General features: G+C 41.1%; 1 protein-coding gene across 2 annotated transcripts in view; it reads left to right on the top strand.

Moving 5' to 3' along the window:
- Nucleotides 1-21,597, top strand: part of SLAIN2 (SLAIN motif family member 2) — a 1,031,976-nt gene that overhangs the window by 395,962 nt on the left and 614,417 nt on the right. For both annotated transcript variants that reach the window (XM_044055724.1, XM_044055725.1), the window contains exon 3: nt 15,450-15,617. In XM_044055724.1, coding sequence (XP_043911659.1) covers nt 15,450-15,617 — 168 coding nt within the window. The remainder of the gene's footprint in view (nt 1-15,449; nt 15,618-21,597) is intronic.

Here is a 21,597-nt window from a genome sequence, read left to right on the forward strand (position 1 = left end):
GAGGAAAATGGTGTCGGCTGATGCCTTTATACCCAATTGACAGCAGCTATGACGTCGGGTGAAGTGCGACATCAGCCGAGGCCAGACCCAGACTTTGGAATCCGGCCGACCGAAGGGCTGCCTGAGGCAGGACAACCCATATGTTAGGACTGCAGATGCATACCTCTCGGACATCTACATTTATGGTAGGTACAAAACTGTACTTTTGTGTATTCTTACCATAAATGTAGATGTTAGAGTGTATTCACTGCTGCAGTCATCACATTTGGGTTATCTGCTTGCAGTAGCCCTCAGTCAGCCTGATTAACAAAGTCTTGGGTCCTGCGTCGGTTGCTGTCTCATCTTCCATGATGTCCGGTAGTCAGGGGTATAAAGTATGCAGCAGATGCCATTATGTCAGTCTTTCTTGCGGTGTGTTGCCCAAAGCAGAAAAAGTTCGCAAGTGCCAGTTGGCCGACTCCTGAAATTGTCATTTTCGAGTTTCAGATCTGAAGTCTTCAGCTAAGCTAAGTACCCCGTTGGGGAACATTTTTCTTGCTCTAAACCGATGTCAGTAAAAGTTAACAATTGTATTTCTTGTGGAAAGCAAATACCTCATAAAAATTTTCATTCATACTGCATTCCTTGCTTAGGCCCAGACCACAATGTACCTCGCTGTCGATTTTGTGCCTTATTCAAACCTCTTACTGTTCATCATCAGTTCATTTACACAGCTATATAGTTTGGTACTCTGTTCAATTATCCAGAAATGGCTTCGGTAAGCCACTTGACTACCGACATTCCGAAAAAACGCAAAGATAAAGACAGAGATCGCATAGGTCCACAGCTGCCGACGACGCTTCTACTAAGTTAGTCGCCAGTTCGCTGGTACTCAGTGTGGAGCTTTTGCAGCCCCTGATGCCCGCTGCTTCAGATTTGCAGGCCTCTACTTAGACCCATTCAGAGTCTGGTATGCCGCGAGATGCTTCGACTGTGGAACCTGCGGATGTCTCATCTTTGGATGGGTCCAGAGCCACTGTGCAGGCACCGGCTGCTGAGAGTGTATTTAGGCCTGCTGACTTGCATGTTAAACTGATGCCATCTTCTTCTTCAAGTCCTAAAACTCGATCCATGCCTAGAAAACTGACGCCTAGACTGCATGGTCAGGCCCCTTTGCCTAAATAAATGATAAGAATGGCTGAAGACCTTATTACTCTAATCAGGGGAAGCCACCCTTCCCCCTCTAAAAGACCTAGGACTGATTTTCCTTCTGATTCTTCTGATCAGGACTCTGAAATTTCTATTTTCTCTGATGACCAGGATTTGCCCTTATCTACCTATGAGGATTTTGATGCAGAGGACTCCCTCTGCTTCCCCTCCAGAGGATTTCCCTTTTGGTGAAACCTTGCATACTCTTAGGGAGCATTTTCGCTGGGAAAGCCAGGATTTGACTCCACAAAGAGGCTTAGGGAATCCTTACTCCTACCTCAGCACAGGCCTTTAGCTATTCCTCCTGTACTGGACATTGTAGATGATGCCTTCTCAGAATCTAACCTGGCCCCTGACTCTCTATCTCCTGCTCACAGAAACCCTGATAGGTATTAGAGTATCTGACTCTCATAAGTTCCTCTTTAAAAATCCTACTGCGGATCCTGAGACCATTTCACAGGGACCCAAGGGCATTAAGGCTACTACTGCCAAAACACCTACCCCCTCTGATAGAGATTCCAGGGCGCTGGATAGATGGGGTAAAAAGGTATACACTTCTGCAACCCTATCCATTAGGGCCTTAAACTGCCAGTTTCATATGTTAAAGTATCAGCAGCATATTATTGGATTGCTTAAACAGAAAATGATGTTGATTCCTGACTCTGCTGAAAATAAAGATTTACAGGATTTAATGCATTCTGCTGAACAAGTTGGAAAACCTACTTTGCATTGTGGTTTGGATTCATTTGAGGCATCTTGCAGGAAGGCTGTCACTGGGTCTGTACTTAGAAGGTATGCTTGGCTTAAGGAGCAAACTTTGCCAGATCATGTTAAAGCTAAATTACTGGATACTCCCTTAAACCAAGAACGCCTGTTTGGCAACAAAGCAGTAGTAGTACTTAAAAAGATGGAGGAAAAAGCAAAATCTTTGCAATCTGTTAAAGATTTCCTGCAAGTACAGCCTCCCAGATTTAGTAGGCATTGGCCGTTTGAGAATTGGTCCTTTCCTGCCTCTTCCAGGCCTTCAGTCCAAACCCAGAAAGAGCAGACCATGCAGGCTTCAGTCAGAAGGTACTCACAGACCTAAGCAGTGGGGGGGGGGGGGGGCTCCCACTTCCAAAGCTGGGAGTAGTAAGACCCCCCCCCCCATGGTAAACATGTCTCAATGACTTAAATTTAAACCTTCCAAGCCCTGCTCAACTGATTGTTCCTTTGGGGGAAAGATTGCCTTGCATGCAAAAAATTGAGAACTCGTTACTCAGGACAGATGGATATTAAATATAGTTTCCCAAGGATACAGATTCCACTTCCACTCCTTACCAACCCCAAACGGTTGGCCAAACCTACCCCCAAATCAGTGGGCAGAGGCTCAAAAGCAAGTTCTCTCTCTTTTAAGCATCAGGGCTATTCAACCTGTCCTAGAAGAAGAATGGGGACAAGGTTTCTACTCAAGACGTTTTCTGGTACCCAGAAAAGACTATTCCTGGCATCCTATCCTGGACCTGTCTATCCTAAACACATTTTTTGGTAATCCCAAAATTCAGGATGCTAACTCTTAATCAGCTGTGCTAGGCAAGGATGCCTGGTTGGCAATACTGGATTTAAAGGAAGCCTACCTGCACATCCCAATAAGGGAATCTTGCAGAAGATACCTACGCTTCAAAGCAGGCTACATGCACTATCAGTTCTCTGCACTGCCCTTTGTCTTATCTACTGCGCCTAAGTTATTCACAAAGTGCCTAGCTCCAGTCATTGCATTTTGCAGGCAAAGAAATATTCAAATATACCCATACCTGGACGATTGTCTAATTCAGGCAGAAACCAGGACATACTATTAAATCATTTGGCATTTGTAGAAAAATTGCGAACGTCTCTGGGGTACACCATAAACGAAAAGAAATCGCATCTGGTACCCTGCCAACAAATTGTATTCCTGGGAGCAAGCTTGAATACAACTTCCCAGATGGCCTACCTCACGCCAGAGAAACAAATTCAATTGACAGTCTACTCCAAACTACTGGCCACCAAGACACAGCTATCTGCAAGGAAAATACTGCAAGCCCTGGGGTTCATGGCTTCTTGCATTCTACTAATTCCATGTGCAAGACTGCATATGAAGAAACTACAAGGGTATCTAAAAAGCCTATGGTGTCTACATTCTCGGGATCTAGAATCAGTGATTCCTATTATACCTTGTCTACAGATAGTTCCTTTGGTGGGCAGAGGCCTGACACCAAAACAAGGGACTTCCATTCCCTGTACCCCCTGCCGCCAAACCCTAACAAACTCATCAGACTATGCATGGTGGCTCACTTGGCTGGGCAGTGCATTCAAGGCAAATGGAACCAAAATCAAATGCACTTGCATATCATGGTAAAGACGGACAACACCACTGTTATGTGGTACATAAGCAGGGGGGAACCCACTCAGCTCATTACAACACAGAACCTCCCCTTATTTCTCACTCACTGCTCAAGCAGATGTTGTTCATGTTTCACTGTTTCAGTCATCACTTTTGGGTTATCTGCTTGCAGTAGCCCTCAGTCGGCCTGATTAACAAACTCTTGGGTCCTTTCCTTTTAGCAATCACTTCAGCAAGAAGGTTATCTGAATTACAGGCCCTTATGGCAGTGGAGCCTTTCGTCATCTTTCATGCAGGTGTCCCTCAGGACCAGTCCCTTTTTCGTACCCAAGGTGGTATCAAGTGTGACTCTTAATCAGTCCATTCATTTGCCAACCTTTTCTAATCCACAGAACAAAGGGGAACGGATACTGCACTCCTTAGATGTGCACAGACAACTTAGATTTTACTTGGACAGGACTAAACTTCTAAGGAAATCTGAACAACTGCTGGTTGCATTTGCTGCAGGGGCAGAGGGGAAGGCTATTTCAAAGCAAACCATTTCTAAATGGATAGTCCATTGCATTCCTTTCTGCTATAAGCACCATGGAAAACCTATCATACAGGGCATTAGACCCCATTCGACCAGGGCTGTCTCTACCTCTACAGCCTTTCTCAGATGTGACCCTACCTGAGACATCCTAGAAGCTACTACCTGGAGTTCTGTTCATACTTTCACCAAGCATTACCATTTGCCAATTTTCTCTAAATCCAGAGCTGGCTTTGCCACTGCAGTCTTGCAGGGCCTTATAGCTGGTCCTAATGCTATCTTCCTTCTCCCATCCTTAGCTTGGCTGCAACAGTAAAACACAAAGAACATAGTGCAGATGTTCATCATGTTACACTGCTGCAGTTATTACACTTGGGTTATCCTGCCGTCCGGCGGTTCCCCAGTCGGCCTGAGTTCCAAAGTCTCGGTCCGGTGTCGGTTGCTGTCGCCTCTTCCCTGACGTCAGTGCGACAGGGGTATACAAGATGCAGCAGACGCCATTTTCTTCAGTCTTTCTTGCCGCTCAGTGCCCGAAGCAGAAGCAGTTCGCAAGTATCGGCTGACTCCTAAGATTTTCATTCCGAATCCAGAACCGAAGTCTTCTACAAAGCTAAGTACCCCGTTGGGGAAACTTTTTCTTGCCTCTAACCGATGTCAGTAAAAGTTAATAACTGTATTTCCTGTGGGAAGCAAATACCTCATAATGATTTCCACTCCTATTGTATTCCATGCCTAGGCCCAGACCACGACGTCACTGGTTGTCGGTTTTGTGCTAGGTTTAACAAGTGCACTATTAAATGTCGGTTCGATTTTACCCGACATTATTTTGGCAGAAAATTCAATTACACCATGCCGTCGGAACTTCCAACGACTGGAATACATAAAAAGCACAAGGACAGGCATCCGAGGCCCAAAACTGACGAAGAGGCCTCTTCTAGGCTGGTCGTCGGTTTTCAGAGAATCACCTATGCAGCACCTGACCACCGCTTCCACAGACCGCCTCCGACTCCCACGTGGAGCTGGCTGGGCCTTCGGACGCTCTAGGTTTTCAGCTTACCGAAACTAACCCTTCAGAGGGAACTGAAGTAACTGAGCAATCCACAGCTTCAGAGGGTGTTTTCAGACCTACCCAGTTAACCATTAAACCCTCTGCCAAGTCTAAACCCCCCTTAAAAACAAAGAAACAGACACAGCATTCTCCAGGACAGGCTTCCATGCCCAAGAAACAAATGCTAAAAATGGCCGAAGACCTAATCACCCTGATCAGGGGGTCCCATCCCCCTCCTGATAGAAGGCCCAGACAGGATGCAGACTATGAATCTTCCAACCAGGTGTCCATCTCCTCAGATGCATCCTCAGACCTAGGATATTCTTTACCCCCCTTATGAGGATTCTGATGCTGAGGAATCAATTCCATCAGCCTCTCCGCCTGAGGACTACTCCTTTGGAGAGACCTTACATACCATGAGGGAGCATTTCCATTGGGAAGGCCAGGGTTACTCAGAATCCAAGAAAAGGCTCAGACTTCCTTGTATTGCCTCAACACAGACCCCTTGCTATTCTGCCAGTGTTAGATATCGTGGATGATGTGTACACTGAATCCAGCTTAAACCCTGACTCCTTACCCCCAGCCCCAGTTAAACCTGATAGGTATTAGAGTCCCTGACTCTCACAAATTTCTGTACAAAAGCCCTGTTGCCTGACCCTGAAAATATTTGTCAGGGACCCAAAGGGATTAAGGCCTCATCAGCAAAAAACCCAGTTCCCTCTGACAGAGATTCCAGAGCATTAGACAGATGGGGAAAGAAAGTATGTACGTCTGCAACTCTAGCAATAAGAGCCTTGAATTGCCAGTTTCACATGCTAAAATATCAGCAATTTTTGATGTCTCAGTTGAAACAAAAGATGCTTCCAGATTCAGATCCTCCTAATTTTAAAGAATTGCAGGATTTATTACATGCAGCTGAACAAGTGGGAAAACATACTTTGCAATGTGGGTTTGATTCCTTAGAGGCCTCCTGTAGAGCAGCAGTTACAGGCTCTTTCATTAGAAGGCATGCTTGGTTAAAAGAACATACGTTACCAGATCATGTTAAGGCCAAATTGTTGGATGCACCTTTGCAGCGGGATGTAGTGTTTGGAGTTAAGGCAGAGGAGGTATTAAAGAAGATGGAGGATAAGGCAAAATCTATGCAAACTGTGAAATATTTCTTACAGGTTCAGCCTCCTCGTTTTAGCAGAAATTGGCCAACAAAGAATAGGTCCTTTCCAGTCACAGACAGACCTCAAAGGGGCAGATATAGACGTCCAAGAGGTAGAGGTCAGGCACAAGGCCCTTACAGGCCTCGACAATGGGGTATACCAGGCCAGAAAGAAGGGGAAGACAGGCCTCAACCTTACAAAAAGCAGCCTCAATGACTTTCCACTACAGCTGCCAAACAGCTCTCTCTTGGCAGCCCCCTTAGGAGGAAAACTGACACTTTTCTATCACAATTGGCATTGCATCACCAGAGACAAATGGGTTCTCAACATTCTATCTCAAGGTTACAGGTTCCACTTTCACACTCTGCCAAGGTTGAAAGGAATGCCAAATCTGCCACCAAATCAATGGGCAGAGGCTGAAAAACAAATTTCAGCACTCATGGACATGAGAGCTATTCAAATGGTACCACCACAGGAGCACAGACAAGGATTTTACTCAAGACTCTTTCTGGTTCCCAGAAAGGACAAAGCCTGGAGACCTATTCTGGACCTTTCTTCTCTAAACACTTACCTGGATGTTCTAAAATTCAAAATGTTGACACTACAGCAGCTTCTTCCCATGCTGGGCAAGAAAGCTTGGCTCGTGACTTTGGACCTCAAGGAGGCATACCTGCATGTCCCTATCAGACAAAATTGCAGAAGATACCTCAGATTTATAGCTGGTTCAATGCACCATCAGTTCTCTGCACTGCCCTTTGGCTTATCTACTGCGCCCAGGGTCTTCACAAAGTGCTTGGCACCAGTAATGTAATTGCATTTTGCAGGCAAAAAGGAATTCAAATTTATCCATACCTGGACGACTGCCTGATTCAAGCAGAGAGCAAGGACATTCTTCTAAAGCATCTGGCATATGTAAAAAAGTTAAGTTGCCTGGGATACACAGTAAACAAAAAGAAATCAAAACTAGTGCCCTCACAACAGATCATATTCCTGGGTGCCAGCTTGAACACAACAACCCAGATGGCTTATCTCACGCCAGACAAGCAAGAACAACTGACTCCATACTTTCATTTGATGGCAACAAAGACCCAACTCCCTGCAAGAAAAATTCTGCAGACCTTGGACTACATGGCATCTTGCATTCTACTAATTCCATATGCCAGACTGCATATGAGGAAACTACAGTGGTACCTAAAGAGTGTATGGTCTCAACACTGTCAAAGTTTGGAAACAGTTATACCACTAATTCCTTGCCTTCAACAGGAGTTTAGATGGTGGGCTCAAACTTGTCACCTCAACAAGGGACAGCCTTTTACTCACCCCACAGCCAGGCAGACACTGACAACAGATGCATCGGATTACGCCTGGGGAGCGCACATAGCAGGAAAATGTATTTAGGGTGAGTGGCCCACAGAGCAAAGACATCTCCACATCAATTAAAAAGAGATGCTAGCTGTACAAAATGCAATTATAGCTTTCAAGGACCTGCTGCATCCAGGACAACTACTACTAAAGACAGACAATACCACAGTTATGTGGTACATAAACAAGCAAGGGGGCACACACTCCTACCCCCTCTGCAGACAAGCCATGACCTTGTGGAACACAGCTCTAGACTAACAAGTTCATCTGCAAGCACAATTCCTGCCAAGAGAGAAAAACACATTGGCAGACAACCTAAGCAGAAACATCATGGACCCCCACGAATGGGAATTGAACCCACAAATATTTAGAATGATAACACAAAAATGGTGGAGCCCGGACATAGATCTGTTTGCATCCCCAATTAACTGCCAGTTACAGAAATTCTGCACAAGGAGCTACCATCCATAAGCATGGAAAGTGGATGCCCTCTCATTCAGCTGGAAAAACCTGCAAGTATACGCTTTCCCTCCTTTACCTCTCCTTCCAAAGGTACTCATAAAAGCCAGGCAAGAAGAAGAGCCAAAGATGATCCTGATGCACCAGACTGGCCACGCCAGCACTAGGACCCAATCTTAAAGAACTTAGCACATGAACCACCCTGGATTTTGCCTCAAATCCCACAGTTGCTGACACAGCACAACAATCAGGTACTTCACAGCCAGCTAAAGACCTTAAATCTAGCTGCATGAAAAATTCCTTAGTCAAGCAAGCAATGCCTCTCTCCAAAGCTGTTATGGATGTCATTCTGGAGGCCAGAAGGCCTAGCACCAGGAAAGTTTACTCTGATAAATGGAAGAGATTCTGTGCCTGGAACCAAGCACACAGCCTTGACCCTCTTGTCCCAAACATTCCTCAGATACTTCAATACTTAACTGAGATGCTGGACAAGGGCCTCTCCTTCTCATCCATCAAGATCCACGTCTCAGCCATTTCTGCTCATTACAACACGGATCCACCAATTTTTTCTAATCCTTTGCTCAAATAGTACCGCAGAGGGGCTAAAAACGTAAGACCGCCCCATAGAGCACCTACACCAACTTGGGACCTCGACTTTGTTTTGGAAAAATTAACTTTACCTCCTCCTGAGCCAGCTAACACAGCAGAAATAAAATATTTCTCTTGGAAAACTGCTCTGCTACTGGCAATAACATCAGCACGAAAAGTTTCAGAATTACAGGCACTAATTGCAGTGGAACCTTTCCTCATCTTCCACCAGGACAGGGTGTCAACTAACCCTACGTTTATGCCAAAGGGGTTGTATCAAGTGTGGCTCTAAACCAAACTATTCACTTGCCAACTTTTTATCCAAAACCACGGAACAAAGGGAAGAGACTACTACATTCTTTGCACATTCACACAGTTACGCTTCTACTTGGACAAAACCAAAGCTTTCAGAAAATCTGAGCAATTATTGGTAGCATACGCTGCAGGAGCACAGGGAAAAGCCATTTCAAAGCAGTCTATTTCAAAATGGGTAGGACACTGTATACGTTTCCGCTATACCCACCATGGGAAACTTGTACCTAGCAGCATTAGGTCTCACTCCACCAGGGCAACAGCCACAGCCACTTCAACTGCCTATCTCAGAGGAGTACCTACCAAGGATATTTTGGAAGCAGCAACATGGAGTTATGTGCATACCTTCACCAAACCTTACCATTTGCCTTTATACTCCAAATCCAGAGCTGGCTTTGCCACTGCTGACTGCAGGGCCTTATAGCCACCCCTAATGCCTTATAGATCCAGCCTCCATACCTCAGCTTTGGGATTCCACCCAAGTGTAATGACTGCAGCAGTGTAACACGATGAACATAGTACAGTTTTGTACCTACCATAAATGTAGATGTTCGAGTGTAAACACTGCTGCAGTCCAGGTTACCCTCCCTCCTTCCCCTCTTACTTTCTGGTACGTACCTAGGTCATCTACCCTTTACTACCTATGAGGAGTATTTGCTGGTAACTAAAAATGGTTGTTTGCTTTTCTTTTGTATATTTTACTAGCAATTTGAATTGCCTACCTATTTGGGGGCACCTGACATCGGGGGCAAGAAAAACTGAAGAAAATGGCGTCTGCTGCATCTTATATACCCCTGTCGCACTGACGTCAGGGAGGAGGTGACAGCAACCGACGCCGGATCAAGACTTTGGAACTCAGGCCGACTGGGGTACTGCCTGACGGCAGGATAACCCGTGTAATGACTGCAGCAGTGTTTACACTCAAACATTTACATTTATGGTAGGTACAAAACTGTACTTTGTGTACACTTGCCATAAATGTAGATGTTCGAGTGTATTGACTGTTGCAGTCCAGGTTACCTTCCCGCCAGTTCCCTGACTTTGTTTGGCTATACGTCTATTCTCCTTTACTACACTTAAAAGCTGTTTGGTGTATTTGCTTTTTTGTTGGAGGTATAACCTTGTGTGTGTGTATGTGTGTATATATGTATATATATATATATATATATATATGTGTGTGTTATATAGATATATATATATATATATATATATATATATAATTGCTTCCCATTAAGGGGGGCACCTGACATCTGGGGCAAGAAAAACTGATGTAATGGCATCGGCTGCATGCTTTATACCCCTGACTACCTGACGCAGGACCCAAGACTTTGACAATCAGGCCGACTGATGGCTACTGCATGCAGATAACCCAAATGTGATGACTGCAACAGTGAATACACTCTAACATCTACATTTATGGTAAGTGTACACAACTGTACTTTCTTTGAATTGCTTATAAGATTTTACACAACTATTCTTTCTACAAGCCATTGGTTCAGCGTCAGTGGCCATAATTTTTCTTCCGCTAGCAAGTTTCCACTCGAGGATTCTTTAGTGGATGCTAGTAACTCAGTGGTGAATTTTTTATCAACACTTGTCAGTCCAAATAAAAAGGTTGCAAGAGGTATCATTTGTGGAGGATTCAATCAGATCAAGTTCTTCAAGGCCATCCTTTCGTTCTCGCTTAGCCTAAGGCCATAGTGACCACTGATGCATCCCAGATTGGGTAGGGGGCACTTTTCTCCCTCAGCCCAAGGTCATATTGATCATGGAAATTTCCCAGATTTACTGTGGGGGGGGCAGTTCCTTGGGAAAAACTATCCAAGGTCCTTGGCCCCTCCCCCCACATGTGCTTATCAATATCCCAGAAATGACAGCAGTGCTCTTAGAGTTGCAAGCATTCCTAGACACTCTCCCATCAAAAACGATTGCGATTCAGATGGACAGTATGTCTATAATCTGGTACATAAACAAAGGAGATACAGATTTTACCACTTGTGCTGACAAGCCCTCTGTGAGTGTACCAGTGGGCGATATCTCTTTCAACTGGTCTCTGATAATGCAAATCCCAGGGAAGTAGAATGTGATAGCAGATGAGCTGAGCAGATCCATTCTACTACCTCAGGAGTAGTCCCTCAACAACAGTGGCAAAAATTATTTTCTGTCATTGAGGCCAGCCTTACTGCAGTCTTTTTGCTTTTCCCTTAAACAGCAAGTGCAGCAGCTTCTTTGCCGTGGTCCCCCCACCCTTGCAATCACTGAGGGATGCTCTGTTCCACTGTTGGCCCTCTATGTTTATCCCCCTACTCCCTTGATCTCCAAATTTCTGCAGAAAGCAGCCAGGCTGAAGAAGAGAGTCATCCTCATTGCACCTTACTGGCCTCAACAGATTTGGTTCCACTTTATTTGGTCTCATCTAGTCTGGCAACCTTGGATTCTGGATCTGATTCTGGACCATCTGTCTCACTCAATGGGCATGATGCACCCTGATATCTCAAACCTAAAGCTGGCAACATAGTTTCATCTAAGCTTTGTAAGGCCTTCTTGAGAGATGCTCTTTTGTTGAGACCACTTTGTAAAGACCCTACTCCAGCATGGGACTTGAATTTAGTACTACAGACCTTAACTCATTCCCTCTGTGAACCAGCAACAAAATGTAATCTTAAATTTTTGACCTCAAAACTATCTTTCTAGTGGCCATTAGTTCTGCTAGAATTTCTGAACTTCAAGCATCGTCTTCCAAACCTGCTTACTTTTCATTGGGGTAGAGTAACATTACAAACCAACCCTTCCTTCCTTCATAAGGTGGCATCAGAATCCAACATCAATCAGTCCATTAATCTGCCTATCTTCTTTCCAAAATTTGAAAACAAAAGAGAGACTATATGTTGCACTTGTTAGATATTCATAGACAGTTACGTTTCTATTTACATAGGACAAAATAAATTAGAAAATATGATCAGCTATTTGTCTCCTTTGCAGATGCCAAATTAGGTAAATCAGTTACAGAAGTAGCTTTGGCAATATGATGTACCAACTGTATATCTTTTGTCTACAATACCAAAACCGTAAAGAGCCAACTTGACTAGATCTGTGACAACTTTGTCAGTTCTTTTATCCAGACATTCCAGGGATGACGTATGTGCAGCTGCAACTTGGGCTAATCCTCACAAATTTATTACCCATTGTAATCTAGATCTGATTTCGAGGGAAAGAGCAGCCTTTAGTTCAACCGTACTCAAATATCCTTCTTTAGAGTCCACCCAGGATTTCAGGTAGCTGGGGACTCTGTCCCAACTCTTGAGGAATGAATGAAAATTGACAACATCGGATAAAGAAGTTATGTACTCACCATGACGTTCCATCTGTGTTGTCCGTTTTCATTCTTCCTCAACTCCCGTCCTGCCAACCCCCTAACTTTTTCACAAATGACTTCTGCAAGAACAAGAGTTTACAAGGACACCTCTGTTCCTTATATTGAGCTCCAGTTAATGGCTTTCTTTACCAAAGCAATTCATGTAACATATTTCTCACCTTTTTTCATTTAGCAAACAAGATCTAATATAGAGAATTATTTTCCTTTTGCCTGACTGTACATATATTGTATTTTTGATTGCTTGCACTTGTATTGTAATTTTCTGTAATTTCTAAATTTTTGTAATAACTTTCATTGTATGTAATTGTACATACTTGTGTTGGAGCTTTTCTCCCCAGGCCTCAACTGAAAATGGGTTCACTTTGGCCCAGTGGACATTCCTGGTAAACAAATGCAAATAAATAAATGTCAGGGGTTGGTACATTATGGGTAAGGGAGGAGGTTGAGAACGTTTTGGTTACTACAGTAAAGGCCTGGTCGGATCCAAACTCAACTGTTGAAGAATGAAAACGGACAGCTCAGATGGTTATGGTGAGTACATAACTTTTTTTTTTTTTGCTGAATTACCTAAATAGCAGTGTGTGTGCTCTTATTGCATAATATTTTAGTCAAATCTGTAGACAAAATGGGCACACACAATGTAAATGCAGTTAACGTTCTTTGTGAAATGTTACATGTTAAATGACATTTGATAAAGTAGCTTTTTTAATCAAACATTTTGTAGAACTTTTTCCCACTCAGTGAGGTTATTCCCACTGACTGTAAACTATTAGCAGTCTTAGAGCCCCTGATGTCACTTGGTAAGTTGTATGGTTTTCTTTATGTAGGTTTCTTGCCTTTTTTTGCCTTTGAAAGGTTGTTATATGAAAGGTAGCAACACTGCAACAAGTGGGGTATAGATTATTGTGCAATAACTGCTCATTGCCATTAAAAAACATGCACTCTGATTGGCAGTCCAACCAGCATGCCTGTGTGTGTGTGTGTGTATATGTATATATGTATATATATATATATATATATATATATATATATATATATATATATATATGGATTCCTATTACAAGAACGAAAGTTCACTACTTCGAACTTGTAATAGGAAGCCTCACTTCTGTGAAAGTTCACTTTAACGAAATTGAACTTTTGTGTAAGTGCACTTCACCGAAAATACCGCAGCACAGTGGAGGACATAAAAAACAAGCTATGTCCTCCACTATGGTGCGATAGTCATAGACCTTAGGGTTAGGGTAAGGGGATAGTTAGTAAAGCTATCCCCTTATTCTAACTCATGCCCTAAACCGAAGGTTCGTGACTATCGCACCGTAGTGGAGGACATTGCTAAGTCCTTCACTACTGCGCTGCAGTCGTCATGGACCTTAGGGTTAGGGCACGGGTCATGGTAAGGGGATAGTCCTATGGGCTGTCCCCTTACCATGACCTGTGCCCTAACCCTAAGGTCTGTGAGTACTGCACGGAAGTTCAGTACAACACCCGTTCGTTGTACTGAACTTCGCGTAAGTTCACTTTTGATTAAGTGCACTTTTGCTGCATTGAGCATTCCATGCACTATTTCGAATTAGTGAAAATTCGATCTAGTGTATGGAACATATATATATATATATATATATATATATATATATATATATATATATATATATAAAAAATGTGTGTGTGTGTGAATGTGTGTGTATATATATATATATATATATATATATATATATGTGTGTATATATATATATATATATATATATATGTATATTTTATATATATATATATATATATATATATATATATATATATGTGTGTATATTTTTTATATATATATATATATATATATATATATATATATATATATATATAGAAAGTCCAGCTGGTGAAGTACCATTGAGCAGCTAGACTTTTTATTTGGGATATACTTAGAGGACAGAGCAAAATGCAAGAAAAATGAGGTACATTTTACAAAACTAAAGAAATAGAAACGTACTTGATTTTCCTTGTATTTCTTCGCTGTCCCTCTTAAAATCTGTGCTAAGTGTGTTATACCTCACAACTGTCTAGATTTTCAGTATCTCCTGAATTTTGCCTCCTAGTTTTGGTCTGTTCCTCATTAAAATTATATTTTTCTGACAAGCCTCTAGAGATTGAAGTCATTAAAGACTGACATTTCAGGTCTGGGCTTCATATCCTTCCAAAATGCATGCTAACAAAAAAACTTATTCTGGAAATCTTCAAAGTTTATAAGAGCCATATTTAAAAATCTGTCCCTGTTTTTAGACCTTCATCCCAACATTACATTGGGCTTGGTCCAGGTTTCTTGCATTGTTTTTACAAAAAAAAGAAAAAACAGCAGCGGAGATGGATTCTTCTCAGTTACTTCTGCACTGTACTGGTGTACTATGGAAATGTGGGAATGTGACTCCCATATGCATGTGAGGTACAACAGTCTGCAGAGGTTTTAAGAGGGACAGCAAAGAAATACAAAGCAAATCGGGTACATTTGTATTTCTTTAGTTTTGTCGAATGTACCTCAAGAAGAACACAGTTGTACAAAGACCCCAATTGTTTTTCTTAAGCGTCATTGTATCACAGCACTATACACACGTTTGGCTTGGTTTATTCACTCAAGCTTTGCCCTCCTGATTAAACAATACCAGCCATGGACTATTCCTGTGATACACACACCCAGTCATGTGTTATTGCTGCACTGTACTTAAATTAATAGCATTGATGCAGTATTCATTTTTGTAAGTTTAAAAGCAAAACCTAATATTGACTGCCTAGATTAGGTGCTGGAAGGGTTGATTGAATGGAGGAGGGACATATAACCCAGCCGTAAAGTGGGCCTTACTGGGTGCCTTATTTATGTCGATTAGGGAATTGCTGTCCGTCATTTGGCAGCAGTACAGCACATTTACTTACTGCTGTGTTGTATTGTAAGTTGATTTTGTGTCTTTGGATTTTTGTTTTTAAAATGTATTCATGTGCATACTATAGAATATTATATTATTTACTTTTCAGTGACATTTCCAAATTTGTGTTAATTTTGTCATATTTCTGTGTTTTTATAATTTTAGCCACCAGGAGGTCCAGCCTGTACAACAGTTCGTATAATCCAGCAGGTTACTCAAGTTCATACAGTCCAAATGCTAGCAGTAGTCCTTACAGCAGTGGCTTCAATTCTCCGTCTTCCACTCCAGTGAGAATTCCTGTGGTAAAGCAGCTGATTCTGCCTAGTAGTACAGGTACATCTTGTTTATAAATAGATTTTGTGTAATGCTGAAGTACTTGTAGCATTTTTAGGTATTTTAGAGAGACACTAGGCTTTGCTGTTAGTCACAGCAAACTATGGTTAAGTGTAGCTGTAGTCATATAAAATATAATTGCTTGTAAAATGACTGGAAGATGCATGGTATGAGGGTGTAATACATTAATTCTTCAGGTGGAGGGGGGGGTTCTTCACAGTAGTAAATGGTTCCGGCTAGTGTCAAGTGTGTATCTGTCACATAAGACTGCACACTTTGTAGTTTTATGCTAATATTTGAACTTGTCTGTGTTAACAAGGAACTCAAAAAATTGGCATGCAGTTGCCTTGATGTATGCATGCCGTAATTCTTTTAAAACTATGTTAAAGGGTTTCCAAACTGCCTGAATTTCAATTTCAACTTTGCTTGCACAATCGAAATCTCTTGCCTCCATGTGTTTTGATAACCCTTGAAAAGAAAAGTATCGCTAAAGAACCCCCTCAAAGTCTGTAAATATCGTCACAAGCTTTGTTTTCCACTGGTCTTCTTCAGACTCTTCAGTCATGAGTTATTTGCCGACATTTCAATGCTTAATGTATGTTATATTAACTTGACACAAAATTTGTCTCACAATCAAATAAGATCAACATCCATTCACAACCCCTTTTTCCCATTTTTGCACATAAAGTGGGGGTGTCGCCTCAAAAGTGCCAATCGTCTAGAGCCAAGGTTCACATCTCCAGGTGGTTAGCCTTGCCACATTTGTTTTGCTTTTTTGTATCACACACACACCCACACCCACCCACCCACCCTATGGCCAGTTTAGAGTGTCCAGTCCACCTAGTGCTTGTCTTTGGATTATGAAAGGAAATCGAAGCACCTGGAGGAAGCTCATGCAAACACAGGGAGGACATGCAGAGACTGCACAGAAGACACCCCAGTGGGAAATCAAACCAGGGATCCTGTTGCTGTGAGGAGACAGTCCTATTTGCCATCCATCTGCCGTACCCTGTATCACTGTGCCCCTCAACAAAGAATCTTTTTTAGAGAGAGCATTGCGATGATACATCCCTTTTTTTGTGCCACATAACTATCCTTTTGAATCACATATTTTAGAATTGCATAATGCGAGTTACAAATTGGGCAAATGGTATTTTTCAGCAAGTTGAGGTATTATGTTGTGCTCTTGTAAGGTTTAATTTTTGTGAGTTTAATTTCCACTGACTTAGTATTTTTAATAGTGTGTTACTTTTTGTGTGGAACCAGTGGGCCATGAGCTTCCATTATGTAGTGGCTACTATTTGTGTGCTGAAAGTGGTTGCTACTTGGGGAGAAATGTCCTTGTTCCCCAGTTGCAGTGATCTCAGGAGCTGACTGATAAGTAAGGCAGGCGAGGCACAGGAATGATTTTCTCCTTATGAGAATTTTTTTTTGCGCATACCATTGCATTTTCAGTGAATTGGAACTGTGACCATATAACTTTTGATTGTTGGGTTTTCTTTGTGTAAAAGCCACAAGCCTAGTTTGGGAGGGCCAGTGTCCAGAAAAGCTAAACTGAGTACATCCCTCCAGATTCACCTCATCTCTGTGGAGAACATGATGATTTATCCTTGACCAGCTTGTGGATAGCGTATGGGAAGCATGGCTTAATGAACTGTTTGCAATGTACAATCTGAATGAAGGGTGATTGCACACATTCTGTCTCATTGTTTGAGCATCCTGAAGTACCAAGTGATCTGGTGTGGTGTAGTTAATCTTCTACAGTACCATCAGGATGTAGAATGAAGGCCTCAGTCCACTAGGCACACAAACTTTACTAGACTCTTAATTCCTTCCTTATCTACCACTCTCTCTTGTAATGTCTCAGTCCTTATGGTATGTGGAAATTTTCTGTCAGTAGAAATTTTCTTTGTACACGTTTTCTGCATACTTTCTAAGATAAATATGACACAGCTATTGTATGTACAAAATAAGGAATTGCATTCAGTCACTCGTCTGGTGAGAAGCCGCGGTGGTGCAGCAGTAGCGTTGCCTCACAGCAAGAGGTTCTCCTGTTTGATTCTCTGCTGGACCACCTTCTGTTTGGAGTCTGCATGTCTTCCCCGCGGTCGAGTGGTGTTCGAAAGACATGCGTAAAATGGGCGTGCCTTTGTTGAAGGTTGGGCATCGGGCTGGCAACTCGGCACCATAAAAATCTCCTGCCAATTATTAGCGGACCGGAGTTCCGCTGTGGCGACCCCTAACTGGGAAAAGCCAAAAGAAGAAGAAGACTCGTCTCACATAGAAAGTAAATAGTTTTACAAAGTTAATAGGTTCCTTTGAGCTGACGTTCTTAAAGATAAGACCTGGTGTCACATTTTTTTTCTTTTTGTTTCTTGTGCCTGAAATTTCTATCAAGTTGTTACAAATTCTAACCCCTACGTCTTTGTACTCTGATGCACTAAGTGTGGAATCTCCCATATTTAAGTCTAGTCTTTGAGAAGGCTTACCAAAATACAAAACACCACATTTACCTGGGTTAATATGCAAGCCATCATAAAGTCACTAGTGAATGACTTCGTTCTGTCATACCAATCTTTAGCTCTTTGTAGTTGGCCTGTTCAAACATGGCAAAGAAGTAAAATGTCACATGGTCAGACTCTCTTAAATGGTTCAGTTGAATGGTATTATTTTCTTATGAATATTTGTTAAGAAATCAAGTATGTTCTTTCTGATGGGGAAGTTGCTTAACTACACAACGTTCTGTAGGAAGAGAGAGCTTATCCAAACAGTCTTATCTTGATTTGTGATTTACTTTGGGCGTTGACTAATAAGAGAAGTTTTATTTGAATTTATATTTTATTTTTACCACTATTTTTCAGTGTTTGTAGGGAGGAAAACATAGCTTGTAGTCTAGATTTACTTTGATTTAGATTTTGTTGTTTTATCTTTAATTTTCACTGTTGTCTAGATTTACTTTGATTTAGATTTTGTTGTTTTATCTTTAATTTTCACTGTTGGTTGTTAGAAAGGGATAGGTTTTAGACAGGCAAGCTGTTAGCTATCCCAAGGGACCTAGTCAGCTATAAATTCACACAAACTGTAGAGATGACAATCCATAGCTTATCTAAACAGTCTTGTCTTGGTTTGTGACTTATTTGTCTTTACTGTTAAACAGAAGTGCGACTGTGAGCAATAGTGAGCAGAAGCTCTTGAGTGACGTAAAGGAATTACAGCTTTTGGCGGACTTTCAGAAATATTATTGTCAGAACAACAACTTTCCTGTACTTTAGTTGTATGTTGCTTGTGTGAGTTTTCTCATAGAATTTGTTTTAAGTTCTCTTTGATTTCAGCGGTTAACTGATTTTGATTTTTTTTTTTTACAATTTTTTTTATTAATTTGAAGCTGAATATAGGTTCCTTAAATGACTATGCCATTAATGATTTGCTAAAGCACAAATATCTTGTACAGTGTAATAAATGCTATGCATATTTAAAGGTAACACCTGATAACACTGGTGATCTGTGTTCCTCATGTTAAGATGTGGGATGATTTGCTTACCGTTATTAGAAGTAAATCTAGATTTACTGACTATTGCACTAGTGCAATTGACACGGCTTGGAGAACTGTTACATATATTAATGACTGGACTGACGAGATTAATTTTGGGCAAAAAGCAAATGGAACGGATTTAGGAAATTGTGTCTATTGTCTGTAAACATCATTCGGCCCCTATGAAACAAGACAATGGCCCTGACAACTTTGGAATTCTGGATGCAAGTATTCAGCAATCTGAGGATTCAGGGTGTTGAGAAGGAAAGAAAAAGAGGGAGAAGTTCACAACAAGTAACAGGGAAGAAAAAGAAACTTATAAATGTCTGTAAAGTAAAGACAATACCTGCTGAAAGGACATTGCTTTATGTAACATTTTTTTACAAGCAATGATGCCATTTTCCTATAGCTGAAGTTTTTCTGATAGAAAAATGTTGTTTTTCCAAAAGAGAAGGTAGAAAAGAGAGTCAAGGAGCAGGTGAAAAGGAAGAAATCCAAAACTAAATGTAGAAAGATTAATGAACATTACTGTAAGAAAAAAGAAGAGAAAGACAGATATTGCCTACATGGCTGAACCTGTGGATGTACAAAGCCAGCTGGATGAGAATTGTATGCTTGTAAATATAGTACACAATGAAAACAGTGGGATTAAAAAGGCTAATGGTGATGAAAATCATTCCTTTGTAACAGTTGATAGAGCAGATATTACTGTATAAGATTTTTCAGATCTGGTTAGAAAAGATACTCTTGTAATTGGAGATTTGATTATTAGAGGAACTGATGCATACATTTGAAGAGAAGATGGTGAACATTGAATAATGTTATGCTTGCCAGGAGCAAAAGTAGATGATGGGAAACGAGCCTTGCAGTGCCTTAATGTAAGGAAGTACGGATAATGTAAGGAAGTACGGATCTGTTTTCATTCATGTCTGTACAAATGAACTCATCAGCAAGGACTCTGACTGTAAATAGGGAAATTACAGCCCTGTTGGTATAACTTGTACTGGTGTTAGGATGTATTTTCACACATCACATATGAAAAGGATCGTCAGAGCACTGTGAATATCAAATTTTGGGGTGAATACCTACATGGAAAAAATGTCCGGTTTTAAAAAAATGAAAATGTGTGGAGCATAAAAGCCTAGTTTTGGGCACATGTGTTTGGACAGGATGGAGTGCATTTGTCAAGATCAGTGAAGAGAGTTTTTGCAGATATTTTGCAATACCTGACAAACACTAGGCAGGATTTTTGCTAGGTCAAAAATTTAACGGTTCAGAATAGCAACATTTAATGCATCTCTGATGGTTGTTAATGCTAGTAGCATTAATAGTAAAGTTTTTTATTGGAAAAGTTGCTACGTTTCCGCAAGATTTATGTTGTTTGCAAAACATGGTTAAAGAACAATAGTTGGAAACGGTTCTGTCAGGGTATAAATGCTTTTACTTTAACAGATAGTATAACAAAAAATTAGTTGGAGGTGTTATGATAGGGAGTAAGACCTGTGATTATTACATGTTCAGTGACAGCACCAATACTATAGATTATGTAACTGTGACAATATAGACAACCCTGGAACAAATAACAATTGTTTGAGTGTCTAGACCAACAGTCAGTGCTGATGTGTTAGAGAAATTATGTGTTTTCATGCAAGAAGTGTACAGAGGGAAGAATAATATTAGCTGGGGACTTAAATTTACCAGAAACAGATTGGAATAATATTAACTCAACATTACTAAGGAAGTTATTCACCACTTGTATTCAGGACCAGTAGTTGCTTCATATTGTAAAAAAAAAAAAATAAATAAATAAAAAAATCCCGGGGAACAAACGTAGTAGACATTGTTTGTGTTTGTTCCTTAACAAATTACTGTTACTTCAAGTCCAATTTTACCATTGTCGATGTGCAGTGATCAAGGGTTTCTAAAGGTTAATTTGTTGCTAGATAATTCTGCCAAACTGAAATCTAAACCAATGCACAGAAGCTTAATTGCAGGTTTTATGCAAGCAAAACAGTCAGTGTGTAAAATTAACTGGAGTGATGTATTCACTAGAAAAACTGCAGATGGAAATTGGAAAGTTTTGAAAGAGACATTGAGTGCAAAAAAAAAGTTTGACATCAGGATCCTAGATATACAATGTCAGGGGGATATTGTAAGAAAGACAAAAAAATAAGAAATTGAAGAGAGTTTGAACTACAGCATTGAAAACTGAAATAAGCTGGGCAAATTAAGCATAGTGTGAGAGAATATCAATAAAAATTTGAAGAGCATTTATGTAAAGATATTGAACATAATAGGAAAATTTTTTTTACAGATGAGATGTGGAAGGAGTAAACACATGCACATTGATAAACTGTGTGTAGATTCAAAAATGTATTCTCAGACACAGCAGATTATAGATAGATTTACAAAATCTTATGCAAAACAGTTTGGCTCCACAAAGGGGGG

Source organism: Protopterus annectens, chromosome 14.part0, assembly GCF_019279795.1.
Source record: "Protopterus annectens isolate FY-2018-M chromosome 14.part0, PAN1.0, whole genome shotgun sequence".
NCBI classification, from domain to species: domain Eukaryota; kingdom Metazoa; phylum Chordata; order Ceratodontiformes; family Protopteridae; genus Protopterus; species Protopterus annectens.